This window comes from Palaemon carinicauda, chromosome 1, assembly GCF_036898095.1.
Source record: "Palaemon carinicauda isolate YSFRI2023 chromosome 1, ASM3689809v2, whole genome shotgun sequence".
Classification (NCBI taxonomy): Eukaryota; Metazoa; Arthropoda; class Malacostraca; order Decapoda; family Palaemonidae; genus Palaemon; species Palaemon carinicauda.
The window spans coordinates 225,315,174-225,333,954 of NC_090725.1; the positions used below are offsets into that span (position 1 = coordinate 225,315,174).

The window sequence follows — 18,781 nt, forward strand, 5'->3', positions numbered from 1 at the left end:
AAATAAATAAACTATATGAGGAGTAATGAATAATTAGAATGAAATATTTTAAAAACAGTAATAACATTAAAACAGATCTGTCATGTATAAACTATAGAAAGAGACTTGTGTCAGCCTGTTCAACGTAGAAACATTTGTTGCAAGTTTGAACTTTTACCAATTCAACTATCCAATTAGGAAGATTATTCCATAACTTAGTCACAGCTGGAATAAAACTTCTAGAATACTAAGTATTGAGCTTCATCGTGGAGAAGGCCTGACTATTATAATTAAATGCTTACCTACCATTACAAACAGGATGGTACTTGAGCAAGATCTTCTCTTGCCCTGGGCAGGGGTAGAACATGGTGCAAACCCCCCTCAGGTCCCCCAACTTTGCATGAAGTTGGGAGGAGAGCTCCTTTGGACCTTCGCTCCCCTCCTCACCTTCTTTTTTACTTTTTATTTCAGTGGTTTTTTGTTTTAACTGTTTGTTTATTGAAGAAATTTTGGTTATCTGAGTTAAGATACCAATCACAATCCTTGCCAAATTAACCTCACGGAGGATCGTTAAGAGTCTACCTTTCGAGATGAAGATACAATTTATAGCATGTACCCCTGTCGGAACCCATGATAATAACAGGAAGACTAGTCTATGAAACATGGGTCCTCTCTGCCCTACCTTGGTAGGGAGCTAGTCCCAACCACTGATAACCAGATGTCTGGCCATGAGCCGACAGCATTCATCTGTTTCAAGCAGAGTTATTTTCTTTCAAACCAGGATTGATGACAGAACCTTTTCTTTGGGAAGATATTACCCATCCTGAGAAACAAGGTCTATCTAAGTATCTGTGGTACGATTGGCATCAATGACCTTCGATGTCAGGATGCCAGAGAACTTAAAATCAAATCAAAATCTGTGGTACGACTGGTGCTTAGCGTCATAAGATTTACGTAGAAATCCTCCCCGGTCAGAAGAAACTGGACTTTACATGTCCCTGGTGTGACATAACGCCCTGAGAATTTACCATTGAAAAGTCATAAGTTTCCCTCCTATTTTTTTCTGTTCATGGATTAAAACAGGACTTTGGTACTTCCTTCCTAATCTAGAGAGGCTACAAGACAATAGGAAAGAATCACTTACATATAATGATCTAAGGACAATACTTAAATCTACCTCATGTAGGAAGCCTAACAAGGAGGTCTATGAAGAGGTATCATTTAGATGTTCCCCCAGAAGAGTCAAGACATCGCCGAGTAGAAACGGTCATGATTATCTATGAGTACTATTCAAGAAAGGACTAGGAGAACTATATCCTCCTTTCCTCTTAACAAAGTTGGGCCTTGAATGATATCCCTACTATGAATCATTTGTCATGCCAAACTGCTTGTTAATCCAATCTGAGCTTGTACTATAGTGGTGACCCGTGTCCTTCTCCCTCTTCTCCAAAGTAAAATCAGGAGATACAAGGGAATCAGATGGAGACCTTTCCTTACTTTGATTAAGAGTGATCAATGCAATGTGCCTAATCTCATGATGTCAGAAGAGACCATCGGACCGAGTAAATGATCACTTTCAGACCATTCGCAATGAGTTGCTTGACACGTTGCATAAGAATCCTATCCTAGCATCTTCCCAGGGAGAAATTATCAGCACGAGTGCTGTTCTGGTTATAGAGGACCCATACTTTAGTAAAGACAGATTTCCAAGACCACACCTCTTTAGATAAGGACGTTTGACAACTTGAAAACAGTCCCTGTAACCTTCTTTGAAAGTTCAGATCTAGTTAGAGATCTTGTAATAGGCTCCGGCCTGAAAGACTAGGATTTCCTACCTGGAGGAACCGTGGGCACCCTCGTTATCAGAGCCAGTGGGGGATGAAACGGTCTCTGACTCAATGAATAATCCAGACTCAGGCTAGGAGACCCTAAGTAACTCTTTCACGATTTGGTCCCTCAAAGAGTTTCCTGATCAAACGAACGACTAGGTGGTTTGTTCCAGAGAGCAGTGCAAGTTTCTGATAGAGCAAATAGCTGGGGCAGATTGCTTCACCCCTTTTTTTGTGTTCAGAGCTGTGACAGCTCTGGAAGAGGGTACAGTATTTGCGGACTCCCTTTCTCTCCAAGTATATTATATGAGAAGATCCTTTGTATACTTAAGGGGAAGCGTCGCTATGGATACCCCCTTGAGCATATGATTTAGATGGATTTGCCACAACTTTAATGATCGGCAATACCACTTGGTTATAATAGCCTCTGAAACTACGTTGTTGGTGAACATTTTGTACACTGATGCTATGCACTTAGGAGCCCTGTCTCCTTTTATAAAGAGAAACAAAATAAGAACTTGTATACCCTCAGGAAACATCGCTTGTGATCCTTCCCTCGCGCATGTGATAAATGTGGGTATACCGCAACATCAGCATTCTGTAAGACCATACTTTATTTCAATCCTCAACTGGTTGATTGAAAGAAATGCACCGTTGGATAATTACCCTTAAAAGACACATTCAAGTTTGTGGATATCCTTTCAATTGGTGCCTTAGTAATAGGACTATGATGACCTACTGACAGTTTCACAGGAGGCATGCCAGTTTCCGGCCACGGGATTCCTTACTCTGACATTCTTGACATTCTTGGCTAAGAAAACCACGTAAGAGGAAACGATCTTTACACTTGAAGCCTGGCCTGGGGTTTTTCACCCCAAAGCAAGTAAATATGCCTCAGTTTATTTAGTATTTATTGTCATACTAAAATTGCCTTCCTGTTTATTATGTAACACTTGATATTCATACTACAGTACTTCACCCCTGGAAAAGATTACCTATTGTGAACTAATTGATCAGTCTTGCCTCATTGTGAACCGGCTACGATATTCCGTGGCAGTTCTCCTTGATCACTTACTGTTGTTACTAGAAACTAGATCAGAGAAAGTTTTTACCTCTCAAGAATCGTAAGTTTGACCTTGCCTCTTTGAGCCAGCCACACTGTCCTATATGATTCTTGTTATGATCTCTTGTTATTACTTATAGTAATTAGATCATCCAGAGAGGAAGAGTTTACCTCTCAACTTTATGGAGACTTCCGCCATATTAAGGAATACTCCTCATTAAATGACTGAAGTTTGTATCTGTGTAGGAATGATATGCAAATTTTATATGATCTGTATTTTTCCTAGCTATACAAACCTGGATCATTTACCACAGGTCCCACCTCAAACCTCAGGTTGTGAAGTTTGGTGAAGAAATGCTATGAGCAACCTCTCGCTTGCTCCTTGCGCATGCGCTTTGTTTACTCAGCATGGACCAGTCAACCAAATTTTGATTAGCCAGTCGTAGAAAACATGATCCATAGTAACCCCATTAAATGCCTCCGGTTTGTATAGCTAGGAAAAATACAAATCATATAAAATTTATAGTACAGTATTACAGCTTCACTGTTATATTCTCCTATGTAAAGTACTAAAGTTTTTATTGTTTGAAAAAATACAAATTATCTTCAGATTCATCATATTTAGTATATAACTGAGTGCTTTTTCTTTCCTGTATTTTTTATCAAATAAATGTGAATGCTTTCCATTGTTTATTGCTATATAACTATCAATAGTTACATTTTTGTTTACTCTATAGGCTAAGATACATCAGATTTTTATTATTTAAGGATATATATAGTGTGAGAGTGTCATGAAGGGGGCAGCAATCATGCAAGGTTTTTCAAAATTGACTTGTTTTATCTGTTACCTAACCCCTGTGAATGTGTAAGTGTGAATGTATTCTCTTTTAAGTGTAAGATCAACTTAGGTACATTACTTGGAGGATATCTTTTGATAGTAACTGTAACCATAACACGGTACTAACAGAGTATTACCGGTACATGTATTTCAGTAAACTAGATCTCATGTCATAACTATCCTGTAATTACCAATCACTTGATTTGTGAAATGTAGTTATAAAATATATATACTGTATATATATATATTTTTTCCAGAAGGAACCTTCAAGAAAAAACTCTTTGGACTCTCAAATACACAGACATGCAGTTGGTGAAAATCTTCATTGTTTTGATCCTTTGGGGCTCATCCTTTGTCCTACGGTTCATAGCCCTGAGCATATTGAGGTGTGTTTAATATTAATGCAGTTTCTATTTCATTTAATAAACCATTTCTTAGGGTCTCTTGACTTGTTGCAATATGTGACAGTAATGACTGAGGGTTTAGGCTAAATCAGGTTTGATGCATCCTTTTTTTATGAAAATTTATTTTACAGATTTTGTTTAAACTTATTTATGAGATTGATGACATTATAGTGTTTTTCTCAGTTTCTATGGTTTTTGGCAAAATTGCAAATACAGTGCTGTAGTTCCTAGTTGCATTGATGAAATAGTGAAGACAAGACACAAACATATGTAATTGCATTAATAGTAATGTAAGGGCATTGCATCATTATCATCATCATCATCATCTATGCCTATCGACGCAAAGGGCCTCAGATTTCGCCAGTCATCTATATCTTGAACTTTTAAATCGATTCTTCTCAATTCATCCTCTCCTACTTCATGCTTCATAATCCTCAGCCTTGTAGGTTTAGGTCTTCCAACTCTTCTAGTGCCTTGTGGAACTTAGTTGAAAGTTTCGTGAGCTAATCTCTCGGGGAGTACGAAGATCATGGCCAAACATCTCCATCTACATGTGGCACTCGAGTAATCTCTCATAGTTTCATATCTAATCCTGTCCTGCCATTTAACTACCAATATTCTTCTGAGGGCTTTGTTCTCTCATCTACAAAATCTGTTGGATATTGTTTCATTGTTACACCATGACTCGTGTCCATACAATAACACCAATCTCACTAAATTGATACAGTATATAGCCAGATTTTTTTGTGTAATTTCAGGCAATTTGATTTCCAAATTTTATTTAACCTAGCCATTGTACAATTTTCTTTTATAATATCTTTCATTAAACTCCAATTCTAAAAACCCTGTATTAAAGGTCATAGTTCCTAAAGATTTAAATGATTCCACCTCATTAATTCTTTCTCCTTCCAATGGTATTTCATCTTCCATTGCATATTGCATTTTCATCAACTCTGTCTTTCTTCTATTTATCTTGAGCCCAACCTCCTGTGATATTTCATGCATTCTGGTAGGCAAGCATTGCAAATCCTGTGGTGTTCTGCTAATAAGGACAGCATCATCAGCATACTCTAGGTCAGCTAATTTCCTATTAGTAATCCAGTCCGATCCTTCTCCAACTGTTCTATGCATTACAAAATCCTTGAGGAGGATAAACAACATAGGTGACAACATATTCCCTTGGAGTACTTTACAGTTCATTTGAAATTCATTTGATAGGACTCCACTAACATTAACTTTGCACTTACTATGGTCATGATTAGACTTAATTAAATTTACATATTTAAGAGGAATTCCATAATAATGAAGGACTTTCCATAAAATTTGCCGATGCACACTATCAAAGGCTTTTTCATAGTCCACAAATGCCATCAACAGTGGATTCCTATATTCTACACATTGCTCTACATATGTCTGAAAATGAAAATTTGGCCAGTACAACTTCTACCTTTTTCCAAATCCTCCTTGTACATCTTTCAGCTTTTCATCAATCTTTCTCTTTAGCCTCTGTAGAATAAGCACACTATAGTTTCATGACAACTGAATGGACCAGCCTACGAGGAGACAATGGTTATTACTCTGGAGTCTTGGTGATTTCCTTATATATCTTTAATTATTCAGGAATGAGAAATATATATATATATATATATATATATATATATATTTATATATATATATATATATATATATATATATATATATATATATATATATAATGTATATATTTAGTTATTTCAAATACCAGGAATATGCTGAACTTAAACAGTACACAAGAACCTCTTAAAAGAAATTTCTATCAAGATCTAAGTTTAGCAACCTTTTAACTGAAATTTTTAATTCACATGCTTAGGCTACCACTTTTTCAGCCTTATTTTGGGTATAGTGTCTTCACCAAAGATAAATTGTAATTGGTATCCTTATGTAAATGGGAATAATATTGAACTAAGTCTGTAAGTAAAAGTTTGTTTTAATTTTTGCTTATTGCAGAAACAATGTACCCCACTTTTTATGTACTAAATTATTTTATTTTTATTGCAGGTGGCAGCTGCTGATTTATATATATCCAAAGATAGTAAATCAAGCATTAAAACTTTCCGGTTACCCCCAGATTCTCTTTGGTATCCAAGAGGTTCTCACCAACAAGGGTCAGATATTGTTTGTTCAGTTTTGTACAGTGAATTAGAAAGTGAGGTGTTTGAAAAAATTAGTGAACCAATAAGTACAAAAACTAATACAACAGTATTAAATTCCGACAATAGAGATGTAGAAACTCTTATATCTGAAGGATGTGCCTTTGACATGAAGGATTTTATGAAAGATATTTGTAGAGCAGAGGATGGGGACTTGCTATGTACTGAACCAAATTTGAATTCTCCTAAATCAAAAAAAGCACATCCTGGTGACAAACCAAGTATGGAGCAACTTTCTCATGTTTACAACGTTCTTGCTGAAACTGTAAGTAGTTATATTCTTTGCTTTTAACATTTTGTTACATTTTAGAATGAGTTGTGCCAAAGTTTTTAATTAACTGAGCTTTGAAAAAAAAGAAATCATTTGCTATTAGTCCTCTATTCTGTGATTGAATCATAAAACAGAACTGAATTTTTGCTTGGTTATCTCGCTGTTAAATTATTTTATAGGTTATATAAAAAAATAGCTAAAAGTATAACCCCTAATAAATAGCTTAGGTTTGTATAGTTAGGAAAAATACAAACTTTCTATGAATTTGTCTTTTTTTTACTCTCAAATTCTAAATTTAAAAAAAAAATCAAAATGTTACTATTATGAAAATGTCTCCGCGATTTCTGTCGCAAAATTTATCAAGGAATCCAAAGATTTTTGAATGATGAAAATCTGTCAACAAATAAAAAAAGCCTTGGAATTTTAGTCATTCACATACAATAAAACCTAGTTTTGAGATATCTCGCATTAGAGTTTTCATAGCGACATTTTAAGTTTTAATGCTTGTAAAACTGTATAGCTACTCCAAGGATTTTCTGTTTTCTATTGGCATGCTTCTATGGTACCTGGTCCCCTCACTTTCAAAGAGTAATACTATCCCTTTGCGGGGTAATGTGATCTTCAAGACATGCTGTCGTTCCCTCCCACAAACTAGTTTACTCAGTTATGATTAAAACACAGCTGACCTAAACCTTAAAGCCTTTCTTTCTCTCTCTGAATGTGTGTATGTGAATATCTAGCATGTGGGTTTGTCCTGGCATAGGAAGGTGCCGTTGCTGCACCTTTATGTCAGCCTTGGAGACAGATCTTCACGGCATTTGTCCTGTTTGCAGGCGTCTCCATGTGATGAATGTAGGGAGTGGCCTCCTTTCCAGTGGCAGAGATATGGTAGGTGGCGAAACAAGGCAAATAAAGATTCGCCCCTTTCAAGTCCTTCCTTGAAGGCGAAGAAACCTAACCGTCTGACTCAGTCGGCTTGTTCTATCACTCTGTCCCTGCTGGATCGGTTGAGTGTGAGGGGTGACCCTTTGACCCCGGACAACCTTACGGTTCTAAAGTCTCCGTTGCTTCCCCTAGAGAAGCAGCGCTGACTTCAGCCATAGGAGTGTCTCCGCCGGCATTGTGTGTCAGCTCTGGCCTTCCTTGGGGCTTGCAGGTTCCCTGAGCAAGAAACAGCTGCTCAAGATCCTTTAGTTGGGGACACAGCTGGAACACATAGGCACCTAGCCAGGGGTGGATTTCAATCTTCCCCATGGAGGCTCTTATAAATGGCCTACTGAAAGAGCCTCGTGTCTCCGGCTGTATTGACCTCAGTGTTTGCTTGACCACCCTACATTCGGCCTGCTTCGGTGGACGAACGTGAGCAGATGCAGACGAGTACCCTTCGGGGTTACCCGGCGAAGAATCCCTCCAGTGGTAACCCAGAAACTAGCTTCGACTATGCTCCATTGGCAGCACATGATACAATGTAGTGGTTTGCAAACTGTGGCCAGATGTAGCACGCAGACTGCCTAGTGTCCGAATGCCGACCACACTCCCAACGTTCACTATGGGATCAGGCGAGTTTGTCTAAAACAATTTGTCTAAGATACAATTCGTCTAAAGATAAAAAAGATAAAACGGTGGAATACCTAGAAATCTGGGCTAAAGGTAAACAGTCAAGAGAGCTGGGCACGGGGCACCACCCCTCGATTTTTTTTATACTGGGTAAGGGGACCCATCTAGAACCTCAAATTTCCCCATTATCTTACTTGCCTTGAGCTTGCTGAATAAGCAGGTAGTTTTACCTTTGATTTAATTCTGGGGAAAATCAGCAATCTATAATAAATAGCTCTATCTTCTTTAGGTAAGATATCTTTAAGCTTAAGTGAGCCTTAGGAACATTAGGAGAAAAAAATCATCCAAAAACAAAAAAAGAGAAAAAACTTCAGCCTGGAACGGGAGATATCTTATGTGAGGAAGTGTATTAAAAGCGGATTTTTTAAAAGTTATTTAATTTCCAAAATAATAAAAAGAATCAGGTTGAGAATAACCTTGAATGGAAATTGACAGTCATACAATAGCTAGCTTAAAAATGATAGAAAAAAAAATGCCCACACATTGGACACTTCCATAACAATATAACACACTGTACTCACAATTAGCAATACAGTATTTTAAAGATGATTATTTACAGTATATGCAAATGCAGGCTACTGGATAGTATTAAAATGAAGTTACAACCGGTTATCCTAAATTAGAAAATAAAATGCGGATGATTTTGAATGTGGGTTTAACAGGGTTGTGGGCCAAAAAACAATGAGCATTTCTTCTTTTTTTTTGCATAAAAGTGGGAAAAGATGCAGACAAAGAAGAAGAAATGCTCATTATTCTTTGGCCCGCAGCCCTGTTAAAACCTGCATTCAAAATCATCCGCATTGTGTATTCTAATGCAGGATAACCGGTTGTAACTTTATTTTAATACTGTCCAGTAGCTTGCATTTGCATATAGATAATCATCTTTAAATTATCTCTAATTGTGAGTACAGTGTGTTATATTGTTATGGAAGTATCCAATGTGTGGGCAGTTTTTTTTTTTTTTTTTTTAGGCTAGTTATTGTATGACTGTAAATTCCCATTCAAATTTATTCTCAACCTACTCCTTTTATTATTTTGGAAATTAAATAACTTTTAAATAATCCGCTTTCAATACACTTCCTCACATAAGATAACTCCCGTTCCAGCCTGAAGTTTTTTCATCTTTTTTTGTCAGGCTGGAACGGGAGATATCTTATGTGAGGGAGTGTATTGAAAGCAGATTATTTAAAAGATATTTAATTTCCAAAATACTAAAAAGAAGTAGGTTGAAAATAACCTTGAATGGGAATTTACATTTATTATTTCAATACTTTCCTATTTGTTGATCCCGCCTACCTCTCCACATCTAGTGGAGACAAAATGAGAATGAGGGATTCAAGATGGCTACCTCTAATGCCCATAAATTAAGTAGTAGTTTTTTAGGTATAAGGAGGGAGTTATTCATACAAACCCACAACTAACCCTCTAATTTCTTTAGTTTGTTAATCAATCTGCATTGTAAAAGGTATAGCAAAATGCATGGTGGGTATGTAGAAATAAAGAAAAATAATTTTAAACTCGCATTTTTAGTTTTAGAGATGACGTGAAAACAATGTTCAGTTTTATTTGAAGAGCCAGAGAGATAAATTGTATGTGTAGAAAGAACACTTTTCTTTCATACCATAAGCCAACTATTGGAAATTGATGGAAGAGCATTTAGTTGAATAGTGAAATAACCAAGCATTAGAAACTCATTGCTTGTTATAAAATCTGCATTTTGTATCTTGAGTGTTTTACTTCTCCATACATTCTTTTATTCAATTTTAGAAGCTCCATAGATCAGTGAAATAACTTGCATTGTTTCTATAATGGTGAATTTCAGATGTTTTATTAGATCACTTGGTCATCTCTAGACTAGCATAATATTTCCTAACAGTTGTAATTTTTGTGAGATTGGTAAATTTAAGCAAGGCAGATGTAAAGAAATTGTATAGTTTGATAGGAAGAGGTTAATGGAAACAGGTGAAAGTAAAGGAGCTTTGGAATAAGGGGACTCCACAGAACACATAAGCAATACATTATTTCCTATACTGTAGAAGAGAGTCCTCCCCTTTGAACATTAACACTCTAAAGTATACACACTTAAAATATAGCTTAAGTAGTGTACTGTATGTCAGGTTGATGATAGAAAATTGTATTGAATCAAATCTTTTGAATAGCTGAACTTTGTGTATTGGTAGAATGAAAATATAATTATGCATTTTTTTGCTTTGTGACTTAATTCATTTCAGTAATGTTTATTCTATTTTTCAGCTGCCAAAGTTGTTTATTCAACCTCTTGACTACAAAATTTATTCTCAACAAATTGTATTTGAGAATAGAATCAGAGGAAAGGTCACAGTGTAAGTACTAAAGTTACATGTGCTGTACTATATATGATTTGTTCCTACTTGTATACAAATTAGTTGTCCTTTGAAAGAATGAATATCTTCAAAAAAGTTGAACATTCATTGAAATCTTCTTAGAGATAACTAACTACTATTTGTAGTTGCAGGCAAGTAGCATCATCCATTCAATATCAGAGACTACTTATCTTTTGTCTTTGGCCACAGTGAGCACAGATGTACTATTGTGCCCTATCCAAGGCTGTTTAAAGTTTTTTTTTCAATTTTATAGTTTGAATGGTTTATGTTTTGTCTTAATAATGAAATGAAGCAGGAATTTGCATGCTGATGAATGGGTAGATGCTGCACCAGTTTATGGTTAAATTAGCAATAGATCCAAAATCATTCAGTGCTCTTTTAGGTTTGTGATTGTTCATAAGTATCCCCATGCACTGATGTCTTGTATCATATTTAATCTTGGCAAAAATCTGACAAACCTCAAAGAAAGGCTTACTTTATAACTTTTCTAGGGCTGTGCACTTATTCTGTGATCTAACATGGGAAATTCCAGATTCAAAACAGGATAGGGTAGGCTAATGAAGAAAAGATCTGCCAAGCATTAAATTGTTGTCTTCCTTGTGACTTCGGAATGCAGGGTAAAATCATCTCCAAGTTGACAAGTATCCACCATAGCATGAAGTCTTTTTGGTAGAATATTCTCATGGAACCTTTGTAATTCCATGAAGCCTTCAAATCCTTTGGGTAAACCCCCATAAGGGCATACTCTGGATAGGCTGGAATTTCCTTTCAGTAACATTCTGCAAAGACAACACCTATCTTGACCATTTTGGCCTGATCAGGATATTAATCTCTGGCACTTGCATCATTTCTTTGTGATGTTGCATGAGATTTTTCATAAATATGACCATCCTTTTAATTCAGAACTTACCATACTAACATCCTGTACCTAGTATTATGTGTGCTGTTAATTCTAACTGGTCTTATCTTCTCCACCATTCTCTAAGTTTTATTCTAGCTTTGACTGGAATGTAGAATGAAATTCCTAGCCTTGTGGTTGAATCAGTGGAGCTTCTGAAGTTCAGACTCATTCCAAATGCTTTCTTTTCAACAGATTTATATTAATATTTTTTCATGGTATATATATGACTGATTTATTTTAACATGGGTACTGATCTTAAAATGTCTTATAGATTAAGTCTCTTTTAAAATATTCTCTGTGTATTTAGATCATAGACTCCTTTAAGGAAGGACTGGAATGTCCCCTGCTCGGGGTTTTTAACTTGAGTCTGAAAGATTAACTTGAGTCTGGACTAAAATGACTTCTAGAAGGGCTAGAAACACGCTCTCTGGATCAAAAGGGGGTTTTTTGAGGATGGTGAGTTCAATAGTAACATTTTCAACACCACCTGGGGTCATCTTCAAGGTCTAAAGGTCATTTATCAAGGTCAAATTTGTGAATTTTGGTCATTTTTGCTCGTTTTTTGTGTGTAACTCATAAATGGTGAGAGATAGCTGATTATAATATGAGGCAAGTCTGCAGAGCTGTCCGAATTTAATATATATTGTCATATATCGTCCTTCAAGAAAGGACTGGAACGTCCCTTGATCGGGGTTTTTAACTTGTCTGAAGGATTAACTTGAGTCCTGGACTAAAATGACTTCTAAGAAGGGCTAGAAACACGTTCTCGAGTCAAAATGGGGGTTTTTGAGGACGGTGAGTTCAATAGTGACATTTTCAACACCACCTGGGGTCATCTTCATCATCTTCAAGGTCAAAAGGTCATATTTCAAGGTCAAAATAGTGAATTTTGGTCACTTTTACTTGTTTTTGTGTGTAACTCATAGATGGTGAGGGATGGCTGATTATAATAAGAGGCAAGTCTGTAGTTCTGTCCAAATTTAATATATATTGTCAAATATTGTATTACTCAAACATTCCAAACAAGCCCTAAAACAATGAAACACTAAAATAAGAAATAAAGAACGGTATTTCTCATCACAACAAAACTCAAAGACATTAACATTTGATTAGATGAACATCGCTAGACAATATATATTAAATTTGGACAGAACTACAGACTTGCCTCTTATTATAATCAGCCATCCCTCACCATCTATGAGTTACACACAAAAACGAGTAAAAATGACCAAAATTCACTATTTTGACCTTGAAGTATGACCTTTTGACCTTGAAGATGATGAAGATGACCCCAGGTGGTGTTGAAAATGTCACTATTGAATTCACCGTCCTCAAAAACCCCCATTTTGACTCGGAGAACGTATTTCTAGCCCTTCTTAGAAGTCATTTTAGTCCAGGACTCAAGTTAATCCTTCCGACTCAAGTTAAAAACCCCGATCAAGGGACGTTCCAGTCCTTTCTTGAAGGATGATATATGACAATATATATTAAATTCGGACAGCTCTGCAGACTTGCCTCATATTATAATCAGCTATCTCTCACCATTTATGAGTTACACACAAAAAACGAGCAAAAATGACCAAAATTCACAAATTTGACCTTGATAAATGACCTTTAGACCTTGAAGATGACCCCAGGTGGTGTTGAAAATGTTACTATTGAACTCACCATCCTCAAAAACCCCCATTTTGATCCAGAGAACGTGTTTCTAGCCCTTCTAGAAGTCATTTTAGTCAAGACTCAAGATAATCTTTCAGACTCAAGTTAAAAACCCCGAGGTCCTGACTTTCCAGTCCTTCCTTAAAGGAGTTTATGATTTAGATAGTAATGTTGGTGCACTAATAATAAAGTCTATTAGTTTTTCATTATTATTTTTTACATGCAATATTAACTATTTCTAAGAAATAATTAATTTTCTTATAATTTCTTTTTATACCTTACTGTAAGAGTATATACCGTACAGTATTGCCTTTACAAATTTCTTGATTTAGTTGAAACAACAAAACTGAATTACTGCAAAAGCATTTTTAAATTGTTACATAAACTAAAGTTTATCACATGGTTGAGGAATATCATTTCATTCCTCATCATCAAACTACTAATCCTCTAGAAATCTTTGTTTTGTTTACAAGAATTCCTTTTTTCTTTCACAAATGGAATTTATCAAGTTAAGTTAAAAGATTTTGTTTATAATTTGAAGTCATAAAATAAACTTGTGTATCAACAAAACTTTGGAGTTACTTGTGACCAAACTTTTATAATTTTCACAGACCTGAGTTTGCTTTGATATTCCTTCACAGCATTTATATACAGTAGGGTCCCTAATTATGCGAGAATTTGGTCGATGAATGGCCTCGTATAAATGGAAAATCGCAGATTTCGAATCACACAACTAACAGAAATAATTACATTTGGCCATGGCAACCGGCAACTTGCTTATTCAAACGTGTTTACTACCCTTTTCCATTACTTTCTTTGTACTGTACTGTATTTCCTTATAATATCAAATTGTTCTTGTAAATAAATCAAATATTTAATATACTTTAAAGTTCTAATAACTGGAAAAATGGTTAAAATTACAACCAGGATGGGTGTAAACACTGTATATTTCCCGTTATAACACGACTCAAAATACAGACAAATTTTAATGTTTGTCATATCTATTGTTTAAGACAACTGGTGAATAGCAAAACCATCACTCTATAGACTAGCTTTTGTTGTATGATTGAAAATCCAAAATTATCAAAATAAAGGCGATTTTATATCATGCGTTTCCTAAACACGCCAAAAACCACAATAGAAAACGACAACCAATGTTTTGTTTACTTTTATCTCTGATCATAACGAAGAAACAGACGCATTTACACATCTGTGTATAGGTTAGTTTTCGCATCCACAGCAATCTTACCAATATTGATTATATGTTGATTTTGTTATTACCAATGCTCTACTTAATTTTTTTTCTAAGAACTTCCAAATAAATGAAGTGAATTTTTTATTTAATGTTTTTCTTTATGACGCCGCCTGAAACGGAAACCTTCCATTTGTTTACGTTCCATCTTTGATCATAATAAACAAACGAACGCATTAAACACACATGATCAAAGTGATAACTAATGATATTACAAACATTTAGTTAACATTGTTATTACAGATATTTTACTTACCGTATCCATATAAATTCCTAAATTCGTAGCAAAGCTGGAAACCTTTTTTTTCCTTATGCGTTTAATCCACAATAGCAAACTGCCGCTAATGACCGAATGATAATTTACAATAATTCTAAACTGTTACGAAAGATAATTGTCCTTTCCATATCCAAAATACTTTTCCTAACTTCAGTTAGGAAAACCATATGCAAAAATGATAAAAGAAAAAAGTACTAGGCCTATTTTTAAAGTCATCGAACGATTAGGTTACCGCTATTACGTTCGATGTGACAGAGAGAGAGAGAGAGAGAGAGAGAGAGAGGTGGTGGTTTTAAATGTACTAAACAATGAATATAGTTTATAACACATTGGTCCTTATGTAATATTAACTTTATTGATGGTTTGAATAAATTAAGAAATGGTGTAAACAATTCTTTGTTAACGTATTCGTACGCGCATATTCGTGAGAGCGGAAGCTAGACATCAGCTGATCTAATCACAGCCAAAAGTAAAACAAAAAGAAGTCAGCAATACTCGATTTTTAAAACACACCCGAAATTTAAAAACCCAAGTACATGTTTTGTTATAGCGCAATTGACTATTTAAAGAGTAAAAATTTTCTGGAATAGAATGGTGTTTCCTAAAAAATAGTGGTTTGCTGACGAAATCGGATACCGTATTTTAAGCTATGATTGAAATGGATGTATACACGGTATAATTTTTTTGTTTTGTATTTAATTGACACTTTAAGAAAACCGATTTTGGTTTCTTCATCTATTTGTAAGTCTTGTATAACACGATAGAGAGAGAGAGAGAGAGAGAGAGAGAGAGAGAGAGAGAGAGAGAGAGAGAGAGAGAGAGAGAGAGAGAATCAGCTGTTGTAATTGAGTGCCGTGTTTTTGTTTTGTGTACCTCCTGAAGCGAGGAATTGATCGCCACAACTAACAATTGTCATGTTAATTTCATTCTTAAACTCAAGTTGCCATATGTTAACTAGGGTTTTATTTCTTACGGAGAGAGAGAGAGAGAGAGAGATTTGATGGCAGAAATTCGAGAGAGAGAGAGAGAGAGAGGGGATTTCTGCCATCAAATTTCTCTCTCTCTCTCTCTCTCTCTCTCTCGAGAGAGAGAGAGAGAGAGAGAGAGAGAGAGAGATTTTTATTTTACCGTCTACTCTACAAAACTAATCTTTGCAAATCAAATGTATACTGTTTAAAATATGACAAAATATTGACGACTCGTTACCGAAGTTTAGGCTATTCACTGCCGATAAACGAACCCAGTCTACTCGTGAAAACCTTGAACGGCCGGAGGGAAAAATAAGGCTTTTATATATACTGTACTAAACAAAAATAATGCTTTAATATACCATCATTAACACTACCATTACAATTATCGTAAGGTTGGAGAAAGATAATGATTGCCGAGAACGTAACCACAATTCTGTTTACATTTTGTCAGCTGGACTCGCACAGTTAACAGTTGATTTCATTGTTGATGTGGAATTTTATCCTTAAATAGGCTATTCATTATGAAATTATGTTAATAAGATGTAATGTTAATATTGTTTTGTAAAATTTATTATAAATCACTGTATTTAGGGCTACCAATATGCTTTGAAAGACAATAGATTTGATACATTTTATAGTGCTTGACTCGCAGACTTTGAACAGTTTCGCAGATACAGAAAATTTATTTTTGAAAAATAGAGGTCGCATAAAAGGGGAATCGTATAATTCGAACACGCATAATTCGAGACCCTACTGTACCTGTATATTTACCTAGATTCCCTTCTTTCACAAATAATGTTTCTTAAGTTGAACTTAGTTTTATTTTGCTGTTTAGAACTTCACTTTACAATTGGAACTGGTTTAGAAAAAAAATCTATACAATTGCTTATGTCTCTGTGTAGTATAATGCCACTTAGGTTACTGCTGTATGACATGTTTGCATTCATTATTAAAGTTTTATGATGTTTTGTAGATACAACACACCTATAAGCTATCAAGAATATTTTTATCCACCTCTTGTGTTATCAGACCAATATCCTGTTTTGGTAACAAGAAAACCGAGTAACCCAGTGCCTGAGTGAAGAAAACAGCATCTGAATGTTCATCACTTGATTTATCTGCCTAATTCTGGCTTGCCATTAGCCCTGTGCTTATGCATTTGCTGTTCTAGATTGTCTATGTCTGTGATTTTCAGGACAATTTTCCCAGTAATTTTTTGCTGCTAATTATGTCTCCCTGGCACTAGGTAGTCATTGATAAGGAAAGCCATATTCATGGAAATGATGTTAAAGATTGTGGAACGGCCAGAAAAAGGAGAGATGATGACAAGCAACAGGCCTGTGACTTTGATTATCAAGGATGAAGATCATATCTTTGATCACATGATGAGATCTGCTCATATGAAATCGGCAGTGATTTAAAGCTACCAAGCTGTGTTATTATTGAGCTCTTTGATTGGAAGAACAGAGTCAATGTTAATTCATGTGAAAACGAAAAGATTGTTTGACACATTCAAAAATGAAAATATTGAAAGTAGTTAAAGGGTCAGTTCATGCCATTGAAGGAACATAAAAACTATTGTAACATGAAAGTTCAAGATTGAGTTTGTAGTTGTAATAAGTTCAAGGTTTAGTTTTTAGTTGTGATTGAAAAGCAACATGTGGGTTTCCTAATATGTTTGCCGAGTTCGAGTTAATTAAGATGGTGTTATTTTTTTAGAATATAGTATACCATTTTAATGCACATTTCATTATGCTAAATATAATCTGTTGTTCCCTTTCATTTACAGGGGTTTGATACCTTATGTTAAACAAGTGGCATTGTTGAGGACTGTTGGCCATTTGAAGTTTGCCTTCGTCAAGTTTGATATTTTGAAAATAACTAAACATCCTGAAGATGGAACCATTAGGGTTCGATGGCAGATCCGAGGCTTATCTGGTCTAAAAGTATGTATTTTAAACCTTTTCCATTTAGTTAGCTGTCTTGATGGTTTTCAGAGAAATATTTTACTGAACCTTTATATATGGGAATAACATCAAGCAATTATATTTGTCATTGACTATTTATGTTATTTTCATGGGACGTGACAGTATTTGTTCCTAATATGGATATTTCATCAATCAAAATGGAGCTCTTTTTGGGGTTTAAGTGCTGTGTGGTCTATAAGGACTTTTCTGTGTAAGGCTAGAACAGGGAATCTAATACAATATAAATACCCAAAAAAAATTTGTCCCTTGCTTTAGGGTCATTGTATCATGTCCAAAGCACACTCAGTGTGTAAATGAGAGACCTTCATGTTCAGGCCCACTGTAACTCGACACAGCACCTCAGTAGCTGAAATTTGTCTGTCGAGAGACATCATTACTAAGTTATGCTCTTCATAGAAAGGAACCAACCTCGTAGTTGAATGCCAGCCTACCAGCACCTCAACTAATGCTCAGGCACCATTCACTTTCTCATCGGCTCCACAAAAATTTCATAGTAATTTAGTGAACCATGAAGACCAAAACTCTCAAGTAATCGACTTGAGGTTTTATCTTCTTTTCGTTAGGTTAATATAGGAAATGAAGCATGCTTTAGATTAAAAATGCCGACAATTGAGTAATTGTGTGTTTGTTATTTGATTGTGTGGTTTTACGTCTCTTTGGTCAAGTGTTAACTTTGTTATAAGTTATTGTTGTTGTTGTTGGGTCTTAGTTATATACCATTCTAACTGCTTAGTTTGATAGAATTTTCGTAATTAATTTGTAAAACTAGATTAATTTTTTGCTTTAACCTGCTTAGCCGAAAAAGCCCCACTTTTTCATACTTGTAAATAAACTGTTGAATATACGAAATTTAGAATTGATGGCACCATTCGTTGTAATTCCGATTACATTAATCAAAAGTGTCAATTATGTGTAGTTGAGGATATAAGTTTGGGGGGGGGGGTGGTCAGTGTGTCTATGGTCATATTGAAGGGAGGGGGTATTGAGGGGGTGGGGGGTTATTGGTTATTGGTTCATTGGGGTTGTGAAGAATAGTTGCTATGAGGTTCGTAACACACACACACTCTCTCTCTCTCTCTCTCTCTCTCTCTCTCTCTCTCTCTCTCTCTCTCTCTCTCTCTCTCTCTCTCTCTCTCTCTCTCTCTCTCTTTTTTAGATGAATACTAAATTGAGTGTTTTT

At 35.4% G+C, this 18,781-nt stretch overlaps 1 protein-coding gene across 3 annotated transcripts in view; it reads left to right on the forward strand.

Annotated features, from left to right (window-relative positions):
* The window catches only part of LOC137654014 (uncharacterized), a 92,192-nt gene that overhangs the window by 46,939 nt on the left and 26,472 nt on the right, over nt 1-18,781 (forward strand). For 2 of the 3 annotated variants that reach the window (XM_068387662.1, XM_068387651.1), the window contains 4 exons: nt 3,967-4,095; nt 6,151-6,567; nt 10,444-10,532; nt 17,403-17,559. In XM_068387662.1, coding sequence (XP_068243763.1) covers nt 3,967-4,095; nt 6,151-6,567; nt 10,444-10,532; nt 17,403-17,559 — 792 coding nt within the window. The remainder of the gene's footprint in view (nt 1-3,966; nt 4,096-6,150; nt 6,568-10,443; nt 10,533-17,402; nt 17,560-18,781) is intronic. The other variant, XM_068387656.1, reaches the window with a different exon arrangement.